The 21138-nt window shown below is 42.5% G+C and overlaps 1 protein-coding gene across 1 annotated transcript in view; it reads left to right on the top strand.

The window, feature by feature from the left end:
* Positions 1–21138, top strand: part of LOC112121222 (mitogen-activated protein kinase kinase kinase 15-like) — a 144520-nt gene that overhangs the window by 107926 nt on the left and 15456 nt on the right. The window contains exons 16-22 of the mRNA XM_026649799.2: positions 2508–2638; positions 2921–3026; positions 9921–10078; positions 12012–12195; positions 15877–16051; positions 16832–17006; positions 19703–19888. Coding sequence (XP_026505584.1) covers positions 2508–2638; positions 2921–3026; positions 9921–10078; positions 12012–12195; positions 15877–16051; positions 16832–17006; positions 19703–19888 — 1115 coding nt within the window. The remainder of the gene's footprint in view (positions 1–2507; positions 2639–2920; positions 3027–9920; positions 10079–12011; positions 12196–15876; positions 16052–16831; positions 17007–19702; positions 19889–21138) is intronic.

The following is a 21138-nucleotide window of genomic DNA, read 5'->3' as shown; positions in this document are numbered from 1 at the left end:
ATTCCTGTTCCAAATTGCCAGAAATTTTAACCATGGGTAAAACAAGATAATTTCCCTAAGCGCTGTTCTCTGAAATGGCTGAACTATTTACTGAAGCCTGAGGCAGACACCCAGCATGGTAAATTCATCCCAAATAGTTAAAATTTGGCAAAAGTTATAAGCAATTGAAAACAGGGTCTTCTAATGGGAAGGGGAGCAGTGGGGGCAAAATACCTAAATGATTCCAAGACTGAGTTTGATAAGTTTTTGGAGGGCTTGGTATGATGAGACTGCCTACAATGGCATGTAGCTGATCTGCGATTCTAGCAGCAAATATCTACAATGGCTGGTGATGGGACATTAGATGGAGAGGGCTCTGCGTTACTTCAGAGAATTCTTTCCCAGGTGTCTGGCTGGTGGGTCTTAGGGTCTAACTTGTCGCCGTATTTGGGTCAGGAAGGAATTTTCCCCTGGGTCAGATTAGTAGAGACTCTGGAGTTTTTTTGCCTTCCTCTGCAGCATGGGATCACATGCAGATTTAAACAAATGTAAATGGTGGATTCTCTGTAACTTGAAGTTTTTAACCATGATTTGAGGACTTCAGTAACTCAGCCAGAGGTTAGGCGTCTCTTACCTGAGTGGGTGGGTGAGGTTCTGTTGCCTGCAATGTGCAGGAGGTCAGACTTAGATGATCACGATGGTACCTTCTGACCTTACAGTCTGAGTCTAAGTGACAGGTAACCTATTTAATAGCTGGTGGGATTAGCCTCCCCACCCCATAATAATTCCCAGAAAAAAGCTTTGTTTAAGTGGAGAGTATATATCAATAATTTGAGGGTAAAAATTCTTACTAGTAGTTCACCAAAGCTATTAAAGAGGCAGGAAAATCAAAGTTAAGGTTAAACCTCCAAGACTCAGACTCAAAAAAGGTAATTCAGAGTGCATTTTAAAAATACATTTGGGAGGCATGAAACGATAATCCTGCATCCATTTAATTCCCTTCTTTAGGCTCCCACTACCTCCTGACTGTAATGTGCTTGCTCGCCAACACTGCAACACACATGCGCCGACTTTCTGATTTCCCCATGGGTGCTCCACCCCTGCTTTGCCCCAGGCCTTACCCCCACTCCAACCCTTCCCCTAAGGCTCCACCCTCTGTCCACCTCTACCCACCCCCGCTTCACCCCTTCCCATTCTGCCACCGAGTGTGCCCCACCCTCGCTCTGCCTCTTCCTGCCCCTGCACCCCCTTTTCCCCCCACAGCTCCTCCTGTCCGCCACTGAACAGCTGAGCCCACACTATTTTTTTTTGTGGGTGCTCCAGCCCCAGAGCATCCATGGAGTTGGTGCCTATGCTGCCATGCTAACATAATGGCACATGCTTGTGCTAAATTCATCCCAGCATCTCCAGTCACTGTCCTGCCCCTGGACAGTACCAGGTGCTGTTGCTTACCTGGTGCTTTATTCTGTCCATGCACTCCTCCTCCCATATATGTTGTAGTGCACTCTGAATAGCTGCTGGCGACAGGACGTGACTGCACTAACATTTACATTTCTTCACCACCAGCTAGCCTTAAAGGGACAGCTATTTAGAAAACCTGTGGTTCAATTCTGTCAGGAAACTTCCAACTCAGAAAGCTGTTGGCATGGATTGAAAACTCCCTCAACTAAGTTTGCTAGAACTTAAGTAGAGCCCATTGTAAATTCTGTGTCTGACTTGTCATAAGCAGAAACTGTTGCAGAAAATGCTGCTATGTGAGCAAAGAACTTGGTCTGTTTAAAAAGATTAAATCTGGTTCATTATCTCCACTAAGTAGGAGAAATAACAGCAACCCATCTTCCAATCTGAGTGTATGAGGCCTCCAGCCCCTGGTTTCTTTTTGGAACATTCTTTCCTCTACCTCCATCTATTCCCAGGGGTCAAGGCTATATTAACAAATCAAAGGGAGGTGGGTTTAGACTGCTTTGCTGTCAGAGTAGATCACCTTCTCTTAACTTACATAGTTTGTCATATTTCATGTGACATACTATGACATTACCCAAGTCCACGCTGTTTTTCATTAAGTGCCAGAGTGTGGCTGACCCTAACGTGCACACCTAAGGGTTTAAAGGGGAGTGAGACCAGTCCTACCCTGACGTACAGCTTCTCACATCATGGTTTAAGGCATGGGTTGTGCATTAGTTACTTCCTGCCCCTTTCAATCAAACAGGTGGTGGAGATGGGTAGGAAATGGGTAGACACTTCGCTCTGCCATTCCACTGATGTGCCAGCCAATGGAGCTGAGCTGGCATGACGAGGGAAATAACCTGCATCCAGTCAAAGGCTGCAATAAATCACTTCTGCCCTGGAGGAAGTGGGTGACCAGCAAAGTCTTGGGCTTATCCTGGAGTGCTGTAGCTACACCCGACCACTATCCTCAGGACATTGACCTGAGGTCCAGCCTAGCTCTAAATTTATTATTACTGACCTCCAAAAGTTGACCTTGTGACTGTGCTATCCTGACATGTTTTCCTCTTTATCTAACCCAGGAAGCCTCTCTGCTCTTCTAAGATCAAAATGGGGCCCAATGAAAGAACCCACAATAAAATTTTACACCAAGCAGATTCTGGAAGGGCTTAAATATCTCCACGAGAACCTGATTGTACACAGAGATATAAAGGTGAATTTTCTCCAAGTGTTGTATTTTGTACAGTAGAGGGGTGTGTGTGTGGGGGGGGGGGGGGATTAATTTCAGTACCTCTTGCAAGATAGTTAATTTTGTTATAAACAGAAGTAGTACTTTTGGTAGGAAGGAGCTTTTAAAAAAACAACAAAAAACCACACTGCCCCAGGCAGTTTCCTTTGTAAAAAGTGTTGTTATAATCTTTATCAATCTTGCTGTAATCTTGTTGTCAGCAAGTTGGAATCTGTTTATATCTATCTGTCTCTTTCTTGTCTCCAGGGAGATAATGTTCTGGTGAACACATATAGTGGGGTGGTAAAAATTTCTGATTTTGGGACTTCCAAGCGGCTCGCAGGTATCAATCCATGTACTGAGACATTTACAGGTAAGAGGAACCAAACAAATTTCTTAACAGTCTCTCCTTGGGTTGTGGTGGTTTGATGCTGTAGTTAGCATTCTTATTTAGGATTCAGTTTTGGATTCCTCACAGATCCAAAGCTCCTGTTAAAGCCACCAAGAGCTTTGGGTCTGCAAAGAAAGAAGGGACTTCTGCTTTGAAGAAAACACAGAAAGTAAATTGGTGTAGGTCACATGTAGGGATAGGCTTTTTTTCTTCTTTTTAAGGAGCCTATTTAAACTTTCTCATTTAAAATCTTAGACCAAAAATGTCTGTGAAAAGTTTTATTGCAAAACTTTAAACTCCTGTACCTCACAAAATACCACAAACTACACCATAAGAATCAGTGAGAACCTAATTTTGACTGACAAAGCTTTCAAAACTTATTTTTTTGTAGCTGGATCCTCTAAAGATGTTTTCCCGATAGTCAGTTAAGTGGGCTGTGTGTGTTTAAACAATAAAATAGTGTTGTGCCAATAACAAATAGTTAAAATGTGAACTAAAGTTGGGCCTACATAATTTTATGTATGTCATCCTTTGTAAGAAAACCAGCAGAATTAACCACTGCCAGAGTGAGATGACGGAAAAGCTATTTTATCACTGTGAATGAACACATCCTTTAGAAGCTGGAGGCCATTTTCTGTCTTCACCATATATGACCAATCACGATGTCTATGTAACTTTTTCCAAACTTAAAAAGATTGCTGCCATTTTGCAGGCCAGTAGATAATCTGTACTGTGATTTTTAGGAAACAGATGATAGTTCTAAGGATGAGAAAATATTATCCTTCCTGTTTTTTGCTGTTCAGACTGAGCAAAAAATTGAGTAATTATGTAAGCATATTTTCCTTTTCCTGTCTATAGCTTCTTTGTTACACAGCAAGTTTTCCTTCCCCCTTGACTTTGCAAGCGTTTACTTCCTTTCTTGTGTAAGGGTTCTTTTTGCTTTATGCAAATCAGAATCTGGATAAAACCAACCAGCCTTTTATTTTCAAACAATGTGAGCTCTTTTTTATTGACCATAACAAACAATGGGTCAGCCAGTTTGTCTGTGTTTTATGATTAACTTCTCAAACTAAAGTATTCAACATAAAGACTCATGTCTAATTTATTTCATATTAAAATACAGTTTAGGAAAGTATGCATTCATGAATTACCAAATGAATAAGAGGGATTTTTAACCAAAATTTACTAGTTTTAGTTAAATATTGAAAGAGAAATTAAATCTGTAGAAATAAAGACCAGTAGTATTTCATGTAAAAATTGAAAGACTTGGAAAAAAAAGTTGTAATCACTTTAGATATTACAACTGCATTCAGTATCTTTGGGGACCATATGATATTAAGTTTATGAATGGTTTATGTATCACTTTGGGCCAGTGATTGTATGAAACTCTGGGGAGGGGGAGAGTTACCACAGCTCCTCCAGGAACCAAAAACAGTGAGGGGGTGATTAAAGTAAATCACTTAGGTTGTAAACGCCTCCAGAGAGGTACCACCCCCCAGAAAGGCTTACATATACTGGTTCGAGATGAGTTTTCCAGATGCCAACAGACTAAGAAAGGGCTTTTGGTATAAAAAGGCTGAGTTGAGCCTTTTTTGATTCAGCAAATGGACAGGACCTTCTCCCCAACCCTTGTGGAAGGGTTGGAATGATTTTGGCTTACTAGGGCCCCATAAGACTGAGGATTGACCTCTGGTGAGTTTTAGCATGTGTATAGGAACTTCTATTGACTTTTATGTATTTTCTCTGTAATGCTTTTACCTTAAGGATAAATGTATTTTGCTTTGCGAAGGCTGGTTGATAACTTGTAGACACTGTTGTAGCCCCTGGGGGAAGGTTAATGACAGGTATTGGACCCCAGTCAGTGGGACTGCAAGCCTAAGCCCCTGGTCTGGAGGGACAGAGATGTGAGTCTCTGCCCCAGAGAGGTGACAGCTGGGAGCCTGAAACCTTTAAAAAAATGATAAATTTAACAGTCACCAGGACCAGATAGTATTCACCCAAGATTTCTGAAGGAACTCAAATATGAAATTGCAAAACTAAAAACTGTGGAACGTAACCTATCACTTAAATCAGCTTCTCCAACAGATGACTGGAGGATAGCTAATGTGATGCCAATTTTTAAAAAAAGGATCCAGAGGCAATCCTGGCAATTACAAGTTGGTAGGTCTAACTTCAGTACCAGGAAATTTGCTTGAAACTACCATAAAGAACAGAATTATCAGAAACATAGATGAACATGATTTGTTGGGAAAGAGTCAACACAGCTTTTGTAAAGAAAAATTAAGCTTCATCAATCTATTAGAATTCTTATATGGGGATCAACAAATATGAACAAGGGTGATCCAGTGGATATAGTGTACTTGGACTTGTAAATATGCATATGGCATTTTGCAAACAAATGGTGAATCAATCAACAAAGTATGGAGTGATATATTTTGAAAGTGTGACGAATGAGGAGAACCCAATGGTGGAATTAAGAACATGTAAGCTGAACATGAGCATGACAGATTGCATACCAGAGGAAGAGGTTGCAGAGGCACTTGGGAAAATGAAAAAGGAGAAAGCACCTGGGCCAGAAGAAGTAAGAAAGAAAAAAATGCCAGATGAAAAGCTTTGTGGTACCTATTTTGAAACATAAAGGAGATATTTAACGCTGCGTACTAAGAAAGGAGTGACATTTACAGGTCAGCTGTCAAAACCTTTGGTTTGAAACTGGACTTTTCTTCCTTTTCTGCCTTAGCAGACAGCTCACCTAGGAGAAAGAACGCTCCAGTTTCAAACCAAAGGTCCTGGCCCAGCAAGACTGATTTTAAGGCAGTCTTTATTCACCTTGATGTCGTCATCATGGGGCCTAAGTGGCATTTTATGGAGGTAACTGACACTGTGCCACCAGCTACCCCTTCACATCCTGCTGAGAGATGTCACCAGTTGGACTGCTTACTGACTATTTGCAGCTGGCCTGCATATCTGCAGGATGTTCCCCTATCTGCCATCTGGGGGTGCATGTCGTGGGAGTTGGCCCTTCAAGTTTTATCAGATTCCTAAAAAGAAATATCCTTGAAAGTAAAGATGTTGGCTACATTATTTTTTTTAATGGCATCTTTTCCATATGCTTTTTATGGACAAGAGTCCAAGGAAGCAATTCATTTGCAGAAATATTATGAAATCTGTGTTGTATTGCAAACTGTGTAAAAATGATAAGCTGTCACTTTAAATCGTAAAGGCTTTCCTGATTCTGCTTGCAGGCTAGGATCGTGCAATCTGGGTCTTTCAGCAGTCAGTATGCAAAGAGCCAGCCTAGAGCCCGGTGCATTGTGCCCTTTTGGCTTAGGAAGCAGCCTGCTTTCTCTCTCTTTTTGGTTTTTGTATGTTAAGGTTCTGGATTTTTAAGTAAGAGTGTTACTTGCAATCTTCCAGAGAAAGTATATTCTGTTTTTCTCTAACTTCTCTGTTTGTAAGCTGTAAACCTAACAAAATCCTTCAAGCACCCAAGTGCATGTGTAGAGTTCTTCTACTGCGAATGGAGAGTTATTTATGTACTGACTGAAAATCCATTAAACATTATAGAGCAACTTTGCAGTATAAAAAAGGGTACAAAGTGCATTTGACTTGATGTCCTAGTAAAAGATCACAGTAACTGTTCCAAACTAACTTGCTGCATGTTTTACTACTTTCTTCTATGTTTATTTCAACAATATTACAATCTTTAGCCTCGGTCTTGTAATCAGATATGCACAAACAGATTGATTGCCATGGGACTCTGTACAGGCATGCAGATCTGTCCATGCAGATCAGATTGCAAGAGCCAAGCCTTGTTTTGTTAACAGGTAGAGTTGTAAACGCTTGTGTGTTTTAGCACTGCAATTCAGTATTCCAAGAATAACCATTTTTGTTGTGTTATTCTTGAATTGGTTGCTTGCCAATTTTGTTGTAACACAAGTCAGCTATAAAATGCAAAACCTTAGTGCTATCTAAAACCAAAAAACCCATATACAAACTGCATTTTATACTAAAACATTTTAGCTTTTGCAATCAGCATATAATTGAATTTGTTTCCTGAAGGTAAACCTTTTCATTTAAAAATGTTGTGACTTTTAAAAATTTTGATTTACATTTCCCAAGGTTTTAGTTTTTCATCCTTTTCTTATGATGTTGTTACTTTCCTTTTGACCTCCCCCGCCACTAGCACAACTCTGATGTGTGGTGTTTAGGCCTTTAATTCTAGCGGTATTATGAGACTATTATGTTTTAAATGATTTATGTTTTTTCCACCTATAAACAAGCTGATCTTTTGGTTAAGTATAACTTCCTGGACTATATAATTGTTACCAAAATCTCTGAGATGGGCAGCTATTTGAGTAGGGTAAGTAAGCTGCTAATGCCTGTTTGTTTGTTTTTTAATTATTGGTATTATATAATTTTGTAAACCTATTTCTTAACTAACTAATCCAAAATTAATTTATTAACATTCCAGGCAGAGCCTTTTCACTGTTGTCACTAGCGTCTCTTGTGCCCAAAGGAAATTATATAATGCGTGTTCCTCTTTCATTCGAGTTCATAGATCTCTTCATAATGTTTTGTACATGTAATATTTACAAATCTGTTAAGCCTGTTTCTTACTCAATAACTTTTGATGATTTAAAGTTACTAAGACCCCTCACTGAGTTATGCTTCCTCAATTTATTTCTGCTTGAGCAGCCAACTACATTTATGAAGTTAGTTATGAAGTTAGGGAAGTTTAGCTTTCAGACTTATTTTTCCTTGAAGCAATGAGAATGTGCCTATACTGTATTACAGACCTGGGAACTGAAAATGACACTCTTCCGTAGTGGCAAAGAAAACATGTCACCTTAAAAAAAATCTTTCTTTGCATTAATTTATATCTGATAACAGAAGCGTTCTTTAAAGTGTATGAAACTACGTCTTATCATCATCAGTAATTGTGGATTGTCAAACACATGTTGCAGCCCAGCCCCCCCCCACATGGATGGAACTCAGTCCATTATGATTGGATCCAACTGCTGAATCTCACGTGCTTCCTAAGTGCCCTGGGTCTTGATAGTAACGGGTCACTGTTCCTAACTCTGGGTCTCTCACATGCACTCTCAGGTGCAGAACCTGTGTCTGACCCTCCTTGGGCAGCAGGACCTTTCAGTTGGCTGCCTAGACCCTAGAACCAGCATCACAGCCCTCCCAAGCACCCAGTTGCTTAGACATGTTTCCCCTGGCTGTGGGAGCTCTGATTTCCTAGTTAATCCCTTTAGGGACAATGTGGCAGAAAAGCAATGAATACAGGCTTAGCAAAGGAAATTCTTAACCACAGTTACATTTACTCTTAACAAAGCACAACAGAGTTACAGATCCATGGAAAACAACAAATCCCTAAACATAACTCCCTGGTCTGATCTCGCCCCATCTGAAATCTCTAGTTCTGGTCAGCATCCTTTGGCAAGGCAAGCCCCTACCTCCCCCCCGGCTTTCTTCCTCTCTCCAGCACAGGCTTCTGGCATCTGGTGTTGGATGGCCCCCTTCTTCAGAGAAGCAGCCTCCATAAGGAAAGTCTCCTGTCTTTAGTCAGATGATCAGGCTGAGAAATTGCATGCTCTCCTAGCTAGGTTTCTGTGTATGAAGTCCATTCAAAGTCACAGGTCCTGCTAGTAGAAACCCCATTGCTCCAGCAGGGAAGAGTCATTCAGTGTTAATGGCCCTTGATGGCTCTCTCATTATTAGCCTCTTCAAGGTGCAGGGCCGGCTCCAGGTTTTCTGCTGCCCCAAGCGGCCAAAAAAAAAAAAGCTGCGGCAGCGCAATCGCAGTTCGGCGGCAGGTCCTTCACTCCCTCTCTTCCTCTTTGGCGGCACTTCGGTGGCAGCTCAAAGAGGAAGAGAGGGACTCGCCACCGAATTCCCACCAAAAACCCGGACATGCCGCCCCAAGCACCTGCTTCTTTGGCTGGTGCCTGGAGCCAACCCTGTCAAGGTGTCCCACCCTCTAACATGAGCACACAGCATCTACAAGACATTTCCTTTGTCAAGATTTCATCACCACCTGGATGTCTGAACCCACCATGGAAATTACAATACAGACCAAAGGTCACAGTGAAGGTTACAATCACTGGTATTCTCAAAACAAATGGGAATCCCCCAAAATGTGGAGTTCACAATTTGACCCAGATATTCACCGTTTGTCTCACATTTCTGCCACTTGCCTCCATGAGGTTGTTTCTTTTGCTTTCTCTTACTCCAGCCCTGATATTTCGTTTGTAATCTAGGACACTTTTCCTCTTTCTGCAAGCCTTATCTCTTTTCCAGATCTCATCTCTCTAGCCCTATCTCTTTCCATCTCGCTCCCTCTTCAAAATCTCTCATTCAGCTCCTGATCCTCTCCTGACAGGCCTGACCCTCTCTCCATGGACTAGCTCACTTCATTATTGCTGATGTTCGCCTGCTCTGTGTTCCCACCAGAGGTGGTGAATACAGCAAAAAAGTGTTCCCTCAAAGAAAACCTATCAACTAGTTGGCTGCTCTCTGCAGCCCTTTTTATTCACATATCTTTCCAATTCATCATTTGCAGAAATGGCGGTAGGTTTAGCTTAAATAAGGCAAGGGAGAGCTTTCAGATTGTACAGTAAATATATTTTCTCCCATCTGAAGTCCTTCATGAGGTGGGAAGAACTAAGAGTTTGTATTTTCCCATGTCTTTTCTATACAATCTTATGGCTCAGTGTTGGTGGTGGAGTTTGACTTAGAGGGCTCACCTTTCAGTATGCAAGCCACATTTGAAGTGACAACCTGCAAGGGGTTTAAAGATATGGTGTATCTATTTGATAAGAAAAACAAATATATGACTTGTGTTCTTCCTTTTTTGTCTTGATTCAGGCACTTTGCAGTATATGGCTCCAGAGATTATAGATAAGGGGCCTCGAGGATATGGTGCACCAGCTGATATCTGGTCACTGGGTTGTACTATCATTGAAATGGCAACAGGAAAGCCTCCGTTTCATGAGCTGAGGGAGCCACAAGCAGCAATGTTTAAAGTAAGAATTGTTTTATTTGCTGGACAGTTTGTGAAACATGAAGTAGTACCCGTTAATTAAATTTTCATATAGTTAATATTTACAAGTTAAATATTCTGGGCAATTTAATCTACACTGACATTGTAATTACCTGTTGTTATAGGAGTGGCTCTGCACAGGGTCAAGGTCCAAACTGTGATCTCCTTATGCATGTGAATGATCCCATTTGCTTCAAGATGCATCACTCAGGGAAGTCCTCAGGGAAGTGCTGTGTGCATGGTGCTTTACAAATCAAATAGAGATGGTCCCTCAGACAGGTTAACTGAAGTGCAAAGAGACCAGGTGGCTTGCTGGTCACATAGTGAGTAGTTGCAGAGCTTAGAATAACTGTATCCCTATGGATTTGCTGTTTGGAATCTTACACTGTACAGGAAATATTAAGTCTGGCTTTTAAAGGCATAGTTTTGGATGCGCATGGAGACATAACTTGAAAGTGGTTAATGCATTGGCATTTTATACCCTGCACTACAGTTCAAATACAGGCTCTACTGTTCAGCATTTTGGCTTCAGCCTGCATTGCGAGTAGACCTTACTGGATCTCACAAAGCTAAATTGCTATTGTAAATGTATAATAGTGCCACAGTGCGTTAATACAGTTATCAAATGTGATTATTCAGACAACTCTTTATTTTAGCAAGCTGCTGCCACTTGTTTAACCACTTAGCTACTATCTGCCTTGTTGCCAGCATAATTTCCAGGCTCCTGCTACTTGTTCTCCAGAGTCTATTTTACATAAATATGTCAAGGCTGAAAAGAATAATTTTTCCAGATTTGTATGGCATGTGCAGAATGAGTGGCACAACTGTCTTAAAGGGTACGGCTACACTGCAAAGGAAACCCCCTGCAGCAACGAGTCTCCGAACTTGGGTCAGCTGCTCCGGTCTCGTGCTGTGGGGCTAAAATAGCAGTGTGGACGTTCAAACTCAGGCTTCAGACCTGGCAAGGGGGTTAAGGCTCAAGCTCAGGGTTCTGCCTTCACTTGAACGTCCGCATTGCTGTTTTTAGCCCTGCTCGAGACTCGCTGCTGTGGGTTGCTTGGTTTGTGTGCATTGTAGACATACCCAAAAATAGTTCTGTAAAATCAGCCCTGGGGATTAAAAATGGGTAGCTCAAGCTGATGCACGAGAGGGCAATATCAAGTTACTATCCAGTGATGTTTTGAAATAAATAAATTTCTGTCCAATCACATTATCCAAGTGTAGGATTACATTAACCCTGTGAACATTGCGTAATTTCCAGTTGGCTGCCATTGAAGGGCTAAGAAAGACACGGGTCTCAGCACTGGGTATAATGAGTGCGTCTGACAGCCAGGGGCTGGGTGTTTGCGCTTGTGCTGAGAGTGAGCACTGGGTAGTTTGGCACCTGCAAAGCAGGACAGGTCTGGGCACCAGACAGAGGGAATGGGCTATGAAGGGACTCAGCATTAGGGCTGGAAGTTGGTTTTGGTGTTTGGGGAGAAGTGTACTGAGCGGGCTCAGCAACTGGGAGGGAGGCGCTGGCTAGCATATGGAATAGAAGGGCTTGGCGGCTAGTAAGGAGAATAGAGTCTGGAGCACTTGTGGTAGGTATGGTCAGACCCAGGGGTTGCACGAGGCTTAGATAGTTGGATATGTCCATTTCTTGACATTTGAGTTGGGCCACTGTAACCAGTTAGGATACACATCTGCAGGGTTAAACATTTGCAGTAGAAATACAGCCAGATCCCCTACTGGCGTAAATGGAGCCCCGTTGATGTTCCACTGACTTCAATGGACTTCTGCATTGCAGCTGTCAAACCCTCCACTTGCTGTCAATGGAGCTATGCCAGTTTACACCAAGCGAGGAGCTAGCTAGTGGCCCTTTTGCAGTTCTTCGTTTGAGGCCAAATAATTTTCTGTCCGTATTTTACTTACAGGTTGGGATGTTTAAAATTCATCCTGAAATCCCAGAATCACTATCTGCTGAAGCAAAGGCCTTTATTTTGCTCTGCTTTGAACCTGATCCGAATAAGCGTGTCACAGCATCTGATTTACTCAAAGACCTCTTCTTAAAACAGGTGAACAAGGGCAAGAAAAACAGAATTGCATTCAAACCATTAGGTAAGGAATTATCAGCCAAGTACAAGTCAACATCATTAAGTGTTACATAAAAAGATTTGAATCATTAGCCAATTCCTCTCTGTTATTCAGGATGTTGAACATACCAAGAAATCAACTAGAGTTAAACTGTAGAAAGTACCTTGTAGTTTATATTTATATCTTGTTTTGGCTTGTTAAAATCTCCCCACTGGCCAAATGTATAAACCATTTATAATAAAATTAAAAGTTCATTCGGTCAAGATTTTCGCAAGTTACTTAAATTTTTGAGTGCCCACCAAGAGTCACCTCAAAGAGGTCTGATTTTCAGAAGATTGGTGCTCAGCACTTTCTGAAAATCAGGTGTGTCAGGTTGGGAACCCAAATTTTAAGATACCCAAAAGCACTAATCAGTTTTGAAAATCTTGGCCAAGCATCTTGATGTTTTGTGTTCAATTTATACATATTGGACAGGATTTTCAAACGTTGGTGCTGTCACTGTGCCTCAGTGGTTCACAGAATACCAGATTCAGGAAAAACTGCTGAGAAATAGGGGCAGACTCACCCCACACTGGTGGTTATTCTATCATTAGATATACCAAGCCAATAACAAAAGTAAACTTTTTGTTATCCAGTGTGGTGGGACAGAAGTCAAAAATGCAGTCTCCATAGGCATTCCAGCCCTTATTTCACCACCCAGACACTAGACTTAATGATGAGTTGTTATTGAAAGCCAATTTCATGAAACAAAGGGGTCTTCTGGTCTCAAGAGATCAGGCACACAGCCAGGTCAATATATAACTTTATATATTTACTCAATAATCATGCTGCTGCCAATCCTTTAGGAACTAAAATCTAAAGGTTTGTTCATAAGAAAAGAAGAAGACGACGACTTAAAATGGTTAATAGATCATATACATAGCCATTGCAAAGTTCTTATACCAGGTTTGTAGCAGTGATGTTATCGACTGCTAGCTTGTAAAGTCTATCTGGTAACTTACAAAAGATTGGAAGGTCCTCATCCATAGTCAATATGCTCCTTTTAGTTGTAAATCCATAGTCTGGAGAATCAGAGCAGGAAAAAGGCAACATGGAAATATTTCAGGGGTCTTTTATATCCTCTGCCATCTGCTTAGAATTTTACTATTCCAAACAAATCTCACAGCACAGTTTGTGGAAAATTACTGGCACAAGATGGAGTCCATGGTCACGTGAGTATGTCCCATGTCCTTACATGGCTTGATGACTCCAAGGGGTAGCTATTGGCCCCATTGAGACAGCGATGTCAGCAGGACGAGCCATCTGGGCAGAATGAGTTTCTTCTATGGCCCATTGTGAGAGTGAAGTGTCCTTAATGGGCAGCCAAGCTTGAAAAGTCCCTTCACAATGTGTTAGCTAGATTGGATGTAAATTACCTTGTGGGCAGTAGCGTAGCTAGCGGGATTCAGGGGAAGCGGCCGCTTCCCCTGACCCCACATTCCCCAAAAGTGGCGCTCCGGCCGGCCGGCAGAACGGGGCCGCGGGCTGGCCGGCTCCCGGCGCTCCGGCTGGGACTCTGGCCCTGAGAGCATTGCTGGGGATCTCGGTGCCCTGGACAGCACTCTGGATGGGGAAGCGGGGCGGCCCTGCGCATGCGCAGCTCCATATTTCGGCGCATGTGCAGGGCCGCCGAAATGCCACCGAAGGACCGGCGCCTTTTTTCGCCGCCGCTCCTCCTCGGCTGCAACCCTGGCTACGCCACTGCTTGTGGGTGTTACCCCAGGAACAAACACAATGGTGATACCAGTACATAACCAATATTCATGACTTCAGCTACAAAAATGATGCATGTTTCAGAGGCTACGTCTTCACTACCCGCCGATCCGGCGGGTAGCAATCGGTTTATCGGGGATCGACTTACCGCGTCTCGTGAGGACGCGGTAAAATCGATCCCTGATGGCTCTACCGTCGACTCCGGAACTCCACCTCGACAAGAGGCGGTAGCGGAGTCGGCGGCAGCGCGGCAGCGGTCGACTTTCCCGCGTCTTCACCGCCAGGTAAGCCGACCTAAAATACGCAACTTCAGCTACGGTATTCACGTAGCTGAAGTTGCGTATCTTAGGTCGGAAGTCCGCTGTAGTGTAGACCTAGCCAGAGATGTAGCCATGTTAGTCTGTATCAGCAAAAAGAACGAGGAGTACTTGTGGCACCTTAGAGACTAACAAATTTATTTAAATAAATTTAAATATGCTTAAATAAATTTGTTAGTCTCTAAGGTGCCACAAGTACTCCTAAAAATGATACATGCATATAAACAGGATAATCATCTTTAGCAAATCATAACTTTTCCATTGACACCTTACATATTTTGTACAAGTTTTGTTGCAATTGTCTAACAGTGGCAATATTCATGATAAACATGGTCATATTTCAGTCATACAACATCACAAGTGCCCAATGTGGAGTATCAATATTTTGGCACCAATTGGCCTAATTTTCCAGTTACTGCTGTTTTTACTGAAAATCTGGCCACTTTGTTAGCAGGATGAATAGTGAGCCTGAACTTTGTCCTGCTGAAGAGCCCCATTCATATCTGAGTATCGGAGGGGTAGCCATGTTAGTCTGGATCTGTAAAAAGCAACAAAGTGTCCTGTGGCACCTTATAGACTAACAGACGTATTGGAGCATAAGCTTTCGTGGGTGAGTGAATACCCATGAAAGCTTATGCTCCAATACGTCTGTTAGTCTATAAGGTGCCACAGGACTCTTTGTTGCATTCATATCTGAGAAAACTACCCATACAAATATCACAGAATGCAAACTGGAAACGTTCTTTTCTTCCTCAGCTCACCTGTTCTCATCCTCCTACCAACCCCACCCCAAGAAAGGTCTGCAGGTGCCTTCTTCCCACATTAGGAACTGCTTAATGCCAAGCAACCTTTCTTCCTTTCTTCCTTTCTTTTCGCTGCAAGCGGCGGTTCCTTGTCTGACCAATATTGGGTGGCCCCAGCTCTCCCTCATATGACCACAGGCAACTTCCTGATGTGGCAAGTGGAGGTGGGCCTACCTAGTAAACACAGGACTGTGAAGAGCCACAAGTTGACATGTGTTTTTATTTTGGTGGCAATTTAAACTCCTATTTGAAGATTAACTATGTCTTAATGACTATGCCAGAATTTTACACCCAACCCTCCCTTCCAAAATATCAACAGTTTGCGATGGTGGAAACAAACACTCAGAAACTTGCCTCCCAGCCTAAATATGTACTCCCAGCCTGCAACACCCCTCCTGCATCGTACTTTAGTAAATAGGCCTGTAGGGAAGTAGTGGGCACCCAACTACTCGTTTATTTTGTTTTCGCTTCTGGATGAAATGGGAGGGATTGTAGTAGGCATCTTGGCTTGTCCTGAAGGAGATAACAGAAGGCAGGGGATGCAAGAGAGGCAGATCGCTAGGAGGCCAATGAGAGCTCAAATCTTGGTCCCATAGTTGTGGCCTTGGAGGGGTAATTGGATGCACCTGGTGTTAGTATGTCATAGGAGGAAAATATTAATTGGCTAAAAATGCTGATTCTTTATATTCACAATGACCAAACCCGCAGAATTACCTCTAAGTACCTTGCCAAATGAGGGCTTTATAGGGTTCAGTGTGTTGGAGTTCCGTGGTTTTAAAAGCACTGCTCTCTCTCACAGTTGTGTGGTTTGCGTGTTTGCTGTCTCTTGCTAGATTATAATCGTAGTACGTCCCTCCCACTGCCAGTCCATGGGGAACAGGCTGGCAGTAGCAGCAGTGAACATGGCTCTGTCTCGCCAGATTCAGATGTACAGCATGATATGTTCTTTGAAAAGACAAAGCGATCTGTTTCAGAGAACCCAACGAAGCATCCCATTTCCCACTTAAGGTAAAGCTGTCTGATTGCTTCTGGCATGGCCGCCACAAAGCTTATGCAGGTTAGAGTCACGTCACATGTTATCCAAGGCAATTTGTGCATGTAATGAATAGATAACCAGATGTGTTCAATAATGAAATCTGTTGCTTAATCAAAATGTCAATTGATTTAAATATTGATTATATTTAACTGATTCATGGAGATTTCCCCCAAACGTCTCCAAGTATTATGCTGGTTTATACCAGCAGTTAAAGCCTGGGACATATGGGGGCTCCATAGTCCATGGGAGACAGTGGCAGTCTTTCAGGTGATTTCAGCAGGATTTGGTTCAGGCCCTTGAACAATAATTGCAAGTGTTCCCTCTATTTAAATACACATTAAGAAGCCTGGGAAGAGAATAGTTTCCTGATCAGAGGAGAACATGAAACATGACTCCTTCAGATACATTTGTTGCAACGTATGCTCAGAATGAAATTCATCGTTATGCTCATTCTGCTTTATTTTCACTTCTTGTTATTGATTGACTTGGTGCAGCAAACAGGGCCAGACTAAGCTGAAGTAAACTGGTGTAGTTCCATTGACTTCAGGGGAGCTAGATTAATTATACCAGCTGAGGATCTGAACCGTCTTTAACAATGATTCTGAAATGAAAATTGCAGTGACAGTGAAATAAGATGAGATTAGTACTAATTATTATTTATCTATGTAAATATCCCTACCCACTCCCGTCTGTGATTTGTTATTTCTAATGCTTAGTTATGTCTTTTACATCTTCGCTTGTCTCTGATCCAGTGTTCCTGATGAGAATTCTGCCTTAGAGGATCGGAGTGCTTCTTTTTCCCTGGAGGATAGAGATTCTGGTCTCTTTCTGCTAAGGAAGGACAGTGAACGCCGGGCAATTCTCTATAAAATTCTTAAAGAGGAACAAAATAAAGTTGCTTCAAACTTACAGGAGTGTCTCGCACAGGTAATATTTTAATGCTTCTTTTCGTGTTTAAAAAGGAAAATTAAAAATCCAGTAGTATGTAGCATTTCTCTTTTTCTGACAGATGAGAGAGGGCACTTGTAGATTTTACCATTCACAGCAACTTACTCTTCCACATGCCAGGTTTATACTGTACCGCTTTTCAGTGGTCACTGGCTGGTAGTCACATCTGATTTTTTAACTTTGTTTCTTTATTGTCTTCCTACTGGAAGAGGTTTCTGTAATGGAATGCTAAACTGTATTACAGCATGTGTCACATACCTTACTTGAGTGTGTAACCGCTATACGGCACAGTGCATTTAAGGATCTTCTAGAGTGCACCTCTCTTGTACTCTCTCTGTGATGGAAACTCTGTAGCCAGTCCATATCTGATACAGGACCCTGACCTGCTAGTAGCAGTCTGAAACCTATTATATACAAGGAGTACATGACATGGTGTCAGAAGTGATTTCCATGACAATTACTTTATCCATTTAAACACAAGAGGAACTTAGGCAGGCAGAATGTAATTATCCAAACTGGAAACTGGCCAGGAAACTGGGGGTTATGATATTACTTATATGAGAAGCGCAAAGGACAGTATACATTGTACTAGGGTGTTGGTTCAGTGTTCAACCAAAGGGAAGAGCACCACCTTCTGAATCATCAGCATATAAACCCCAGCTAACCAAGTGTGTAGGGAAGTACTTGAACAACCAAAGGTAAAAATGCCTTTCTCTTAGGGACAAAATCTTCCTGAGTAGCCAGGCTGTGTGAGCTGGTGATCTCTGCAGGTGTAGGAGGAAAAGAGTCCGTTCCTTGGGCCACAATCAGTATGTCTGCACTGCAAATACAAACCCACAGCTGGCCTGTGCCAGCTGCCTTGGGGAAAGAGGCTTGGTCTAAGGGGGATCCCAGAGCTCAGTCTGCAGCCTGAGACCAAACACCTACACCGCAATTAAATAGCCCCTTAGCCCGAACTTGAGTCAGCTGGCATGGGCCAGCCGCAGGTTTTTAATTGCAGTGTAGACATATCCATTGTGAATGGGAAGTCACTGTGTTGTGCCCCTGCTCAATGAAGAACAATGGATGTACAGGTAGTTCCACCTTCACCTCTCCCTCCCCACATTCCTGGCTTGCAGAGCAAAAAGCCAGGAGCCAGCCCTCAGTGTGCTGAGTCAAGGAGGGTTCCAAGAGAACTGCAACAGTACAGTTGTGTTTGAGGACTTCCACACCTACAGAGATAGGGGCAGGAATTTCCTTTTAGTGGGGAAAATCTCCAGTAATATGAGAGCTTGTGTGGTTGCATAAGTGTAAATTAATTAGAGCTGGATAAGAAACCAAACCAATTCTGATTTAAAAAAAATTATAGACATTTTTGTGGCGCTTTTTGGTGGTTTTCAAGTTAAATTTTTGCTGAAAATGCTCCGAATATGTTGAAGAGCTCCTAACATAATCAGCAGGTAGGTTCTTTACATACTTATTGTATTCTGTATCAGTGCAATTGATCTGCAAGCAAGAGAACAGAAGCAAAATTGTCATAATCAGATAGATATGAAAATGTTTGTTTGTTTGTCTCTTGTGCGTTTTTGTCTTGTATAAACCTCTCCCGCCCAGAAATGATGGTGAATTAATTGGTTTAAAGTTCTCCTTTCTATTGGATCCTGAAAGTGTGTGGCATCTTTGAAAACTACCATCTTCATTTCACTGGTCAATGCAGCTCTTCTTATTCATCTACGTTTTCTCTGATACAAAAGAATCTAAATTCTATTAGAGAAGCTCAGAGTGAGTCCAGGCAAAATGCTGAGTGGTGTCATGCCAGTGCACTGCATCCTTTCTAAAAAGGCCCCCTCTACAGTACTAAACATAGTTGATGTGAGAACAGTGGCTTGGTCAGACATGCTGAGCCAAGTCCAGCCCTAATGTAAGCAGGTGGAACTCTATTGCACTGTGGCTGAATTTAGCTCATTATCTGTATCCTGCCTTAACAGCCAACTTAATCATGCAGTACAATATTGACTGCATGTATAGCAGAAAGCTGCTGTTGCAGTTGCAGTGAATTGGTAGAACTACATAAGAAGCCTATTGGAATGGAAACAAAGCAAAAATATATTTTAGGGTTTAAAATAATCAGTGCCAGTGACTGCTTCTGACACAGTGATTTTCATGCTATGAGTTACGACAAATTCTTTCTGTATTTAACAAACTTACTAGGTCTTTAATTTGTCACAAAAAGTCACTAACTGTAAATTCTACACTAGTTACACATCTACTAACGTGATAAACTGAGAGAACCCATATTGTGACTGGACTTTCATGTGTTTGTCATCCTCTCTATTTACATACAGAGAAACAAATATAAAGGGCACTGACTAAACAATTATGTATCCACTCTCTTCATTTCAAGGACAGTCATTACAACCCTTGGTTTTGTTTTCACAAAGTAAATATTAAGTTACAGTAAATATAATTCTTAAGGTGTGACAAGGGCAGAGAATACAATACAAGTTTAGAAGGACTTGCAGATGGGTGATTAAATTTCCGTCACTTTTGTGTAGTTGTGTGAGAAACAGCAGCAGCAAATATAAACTGTAACCCTGTAACGTTAGCATTGCTAAACCATTAGGTTCTTAGGTACAGGGGATTTATTGTTTCCTTGTGTGAGTCTTGACATCGTGCACTGAATACCTTTTCTCCAGAATTCTGAAGAACTGCAACTTTCAGTCACCCACATCAAGCAGATAATTGGGATTTTAAGGGACTTCATACACTCTCCCGAACACAGAGTGATGGCATCCACTATATCCAAGCTGAAAGTGGATTTGGACTTTGACAGCACTTCCATCAATCAGATTCACCTGGTGCTGTTTGGATTTCAGGATGCAGTAAGTCCTCCATTTGTCTAAAAGCAGAAGGGAGTGGCATTCCACTCTGATAAACCAAATCCCTGTACGCCTCTTCCTATTCCCAGGGCCTTCCTGGCTGAACCCCTGCTACTTCCCTCTGCTTTCCCTGCTCCCCATCCCTGCTCATTCCCTTCCGCACAGCCATTCACTCCTATAGCTCCTCTTGGCCCTTCTGCATGATGTGTCAGGAACTGGTGGGATATGTTGGGTAAATGAGAGAGGTGAGTGGGATGTGGCGAGTGGGAGGTGAGAAGAGATGTGTGCTCGATGCTATTGAGGGTCAGGGGAAAAGGTCTGTTTGGAGAAGACCTGGGTAGTGGGGAACACAGCTGTATTGACAAGCTAGGGGGACGGGGGAGCCCAGTGCTTCTGCGCTGAGCCATCAATGCTAAATGGTCTCTCTTGATGCAGCAGTCATTGCTACCTGGCATACTGAGCACTATGCAGAGCTCTAGGTGCATGGAAGTCTCAGTGCAGAAACACATGGGCTCCCCAAGCACTACTGCCTGGTGCATGAGTGAGCCAAGGCCATTGGTGCTTGAAGGGCTCCCCCAACACTATGTCTTGGCACCGTGTGGGTGATCCCAGGATCCTTGCACACAAGCCTCATCCCAGCAGGCCCCTGATACATCACTAGTGACCCCCACTCGGGCCCTACTCATCCCAGCTCTCTGTTTGCTGCCCCATCCTCACTTATACAGCAGAACCCTGTTTATCCCATCTAATTGGGACTGGATTGGATAATCAGAAATTCGGATAATCCAGAGAATGGGAAAGTTCGAGGCTGCAGCGCCATCTGGTGGCCACAGGAGAGATCAGCTGCTTCTGGACCTGTGTGCGTTGGTTATTCGGTTAACTCAGAGAGCTGGATAATGGGAGGTCAGATAAATGGGGCTCTGCTGAACTCCAGTATCTCCCTAGAGCCCCATCTCTTTTGTTGTCTTGTCCCATGATAATCATATCAGGCCATGTAGTTCAGGAATGAATTTGGCAACTGTGACAGGGGCTTTTGTAAGGGCTTGATCCAAGATGTCAAATCCTAAGAGCATCACTTTCCCTACGATCTCTCCTGCCCCAGAGGCCACTCCCATACATCCTACTGCCCCTCGCTGTCCTGTTTTTGTGTGTGTGTTTTTTTTTTTTTTTTTGTACTTTTTTTATTGGTTTTTTTTTTTTTTTTTCTTTTTTATACAAAATATCAAAAGGTTTATATTTTTGCTAGTTTGGGG

Source organism: Terrapene carolina, unplaced genomic scaffold (genome assembly GCF_002925995.2).
Source record: "Terrapene carolina triunguis isolate 2854851 unplaced genomic scaffold, T_m_triunguis-2.0 Scaffold23, whole genome shotgun sequence".
Classification (NCBI taxonomy): domain Eukaryota; kingdom Metazoa; phylum Chordata; order Testudines; family Emydidae; genus Terrapene; species Terrapene triunguis.
The sequence above is the reverse complement of the archived record's forward strand: the minus strand, read 5'-3'. Positions and strand labels throughout refer to the sequence as shown.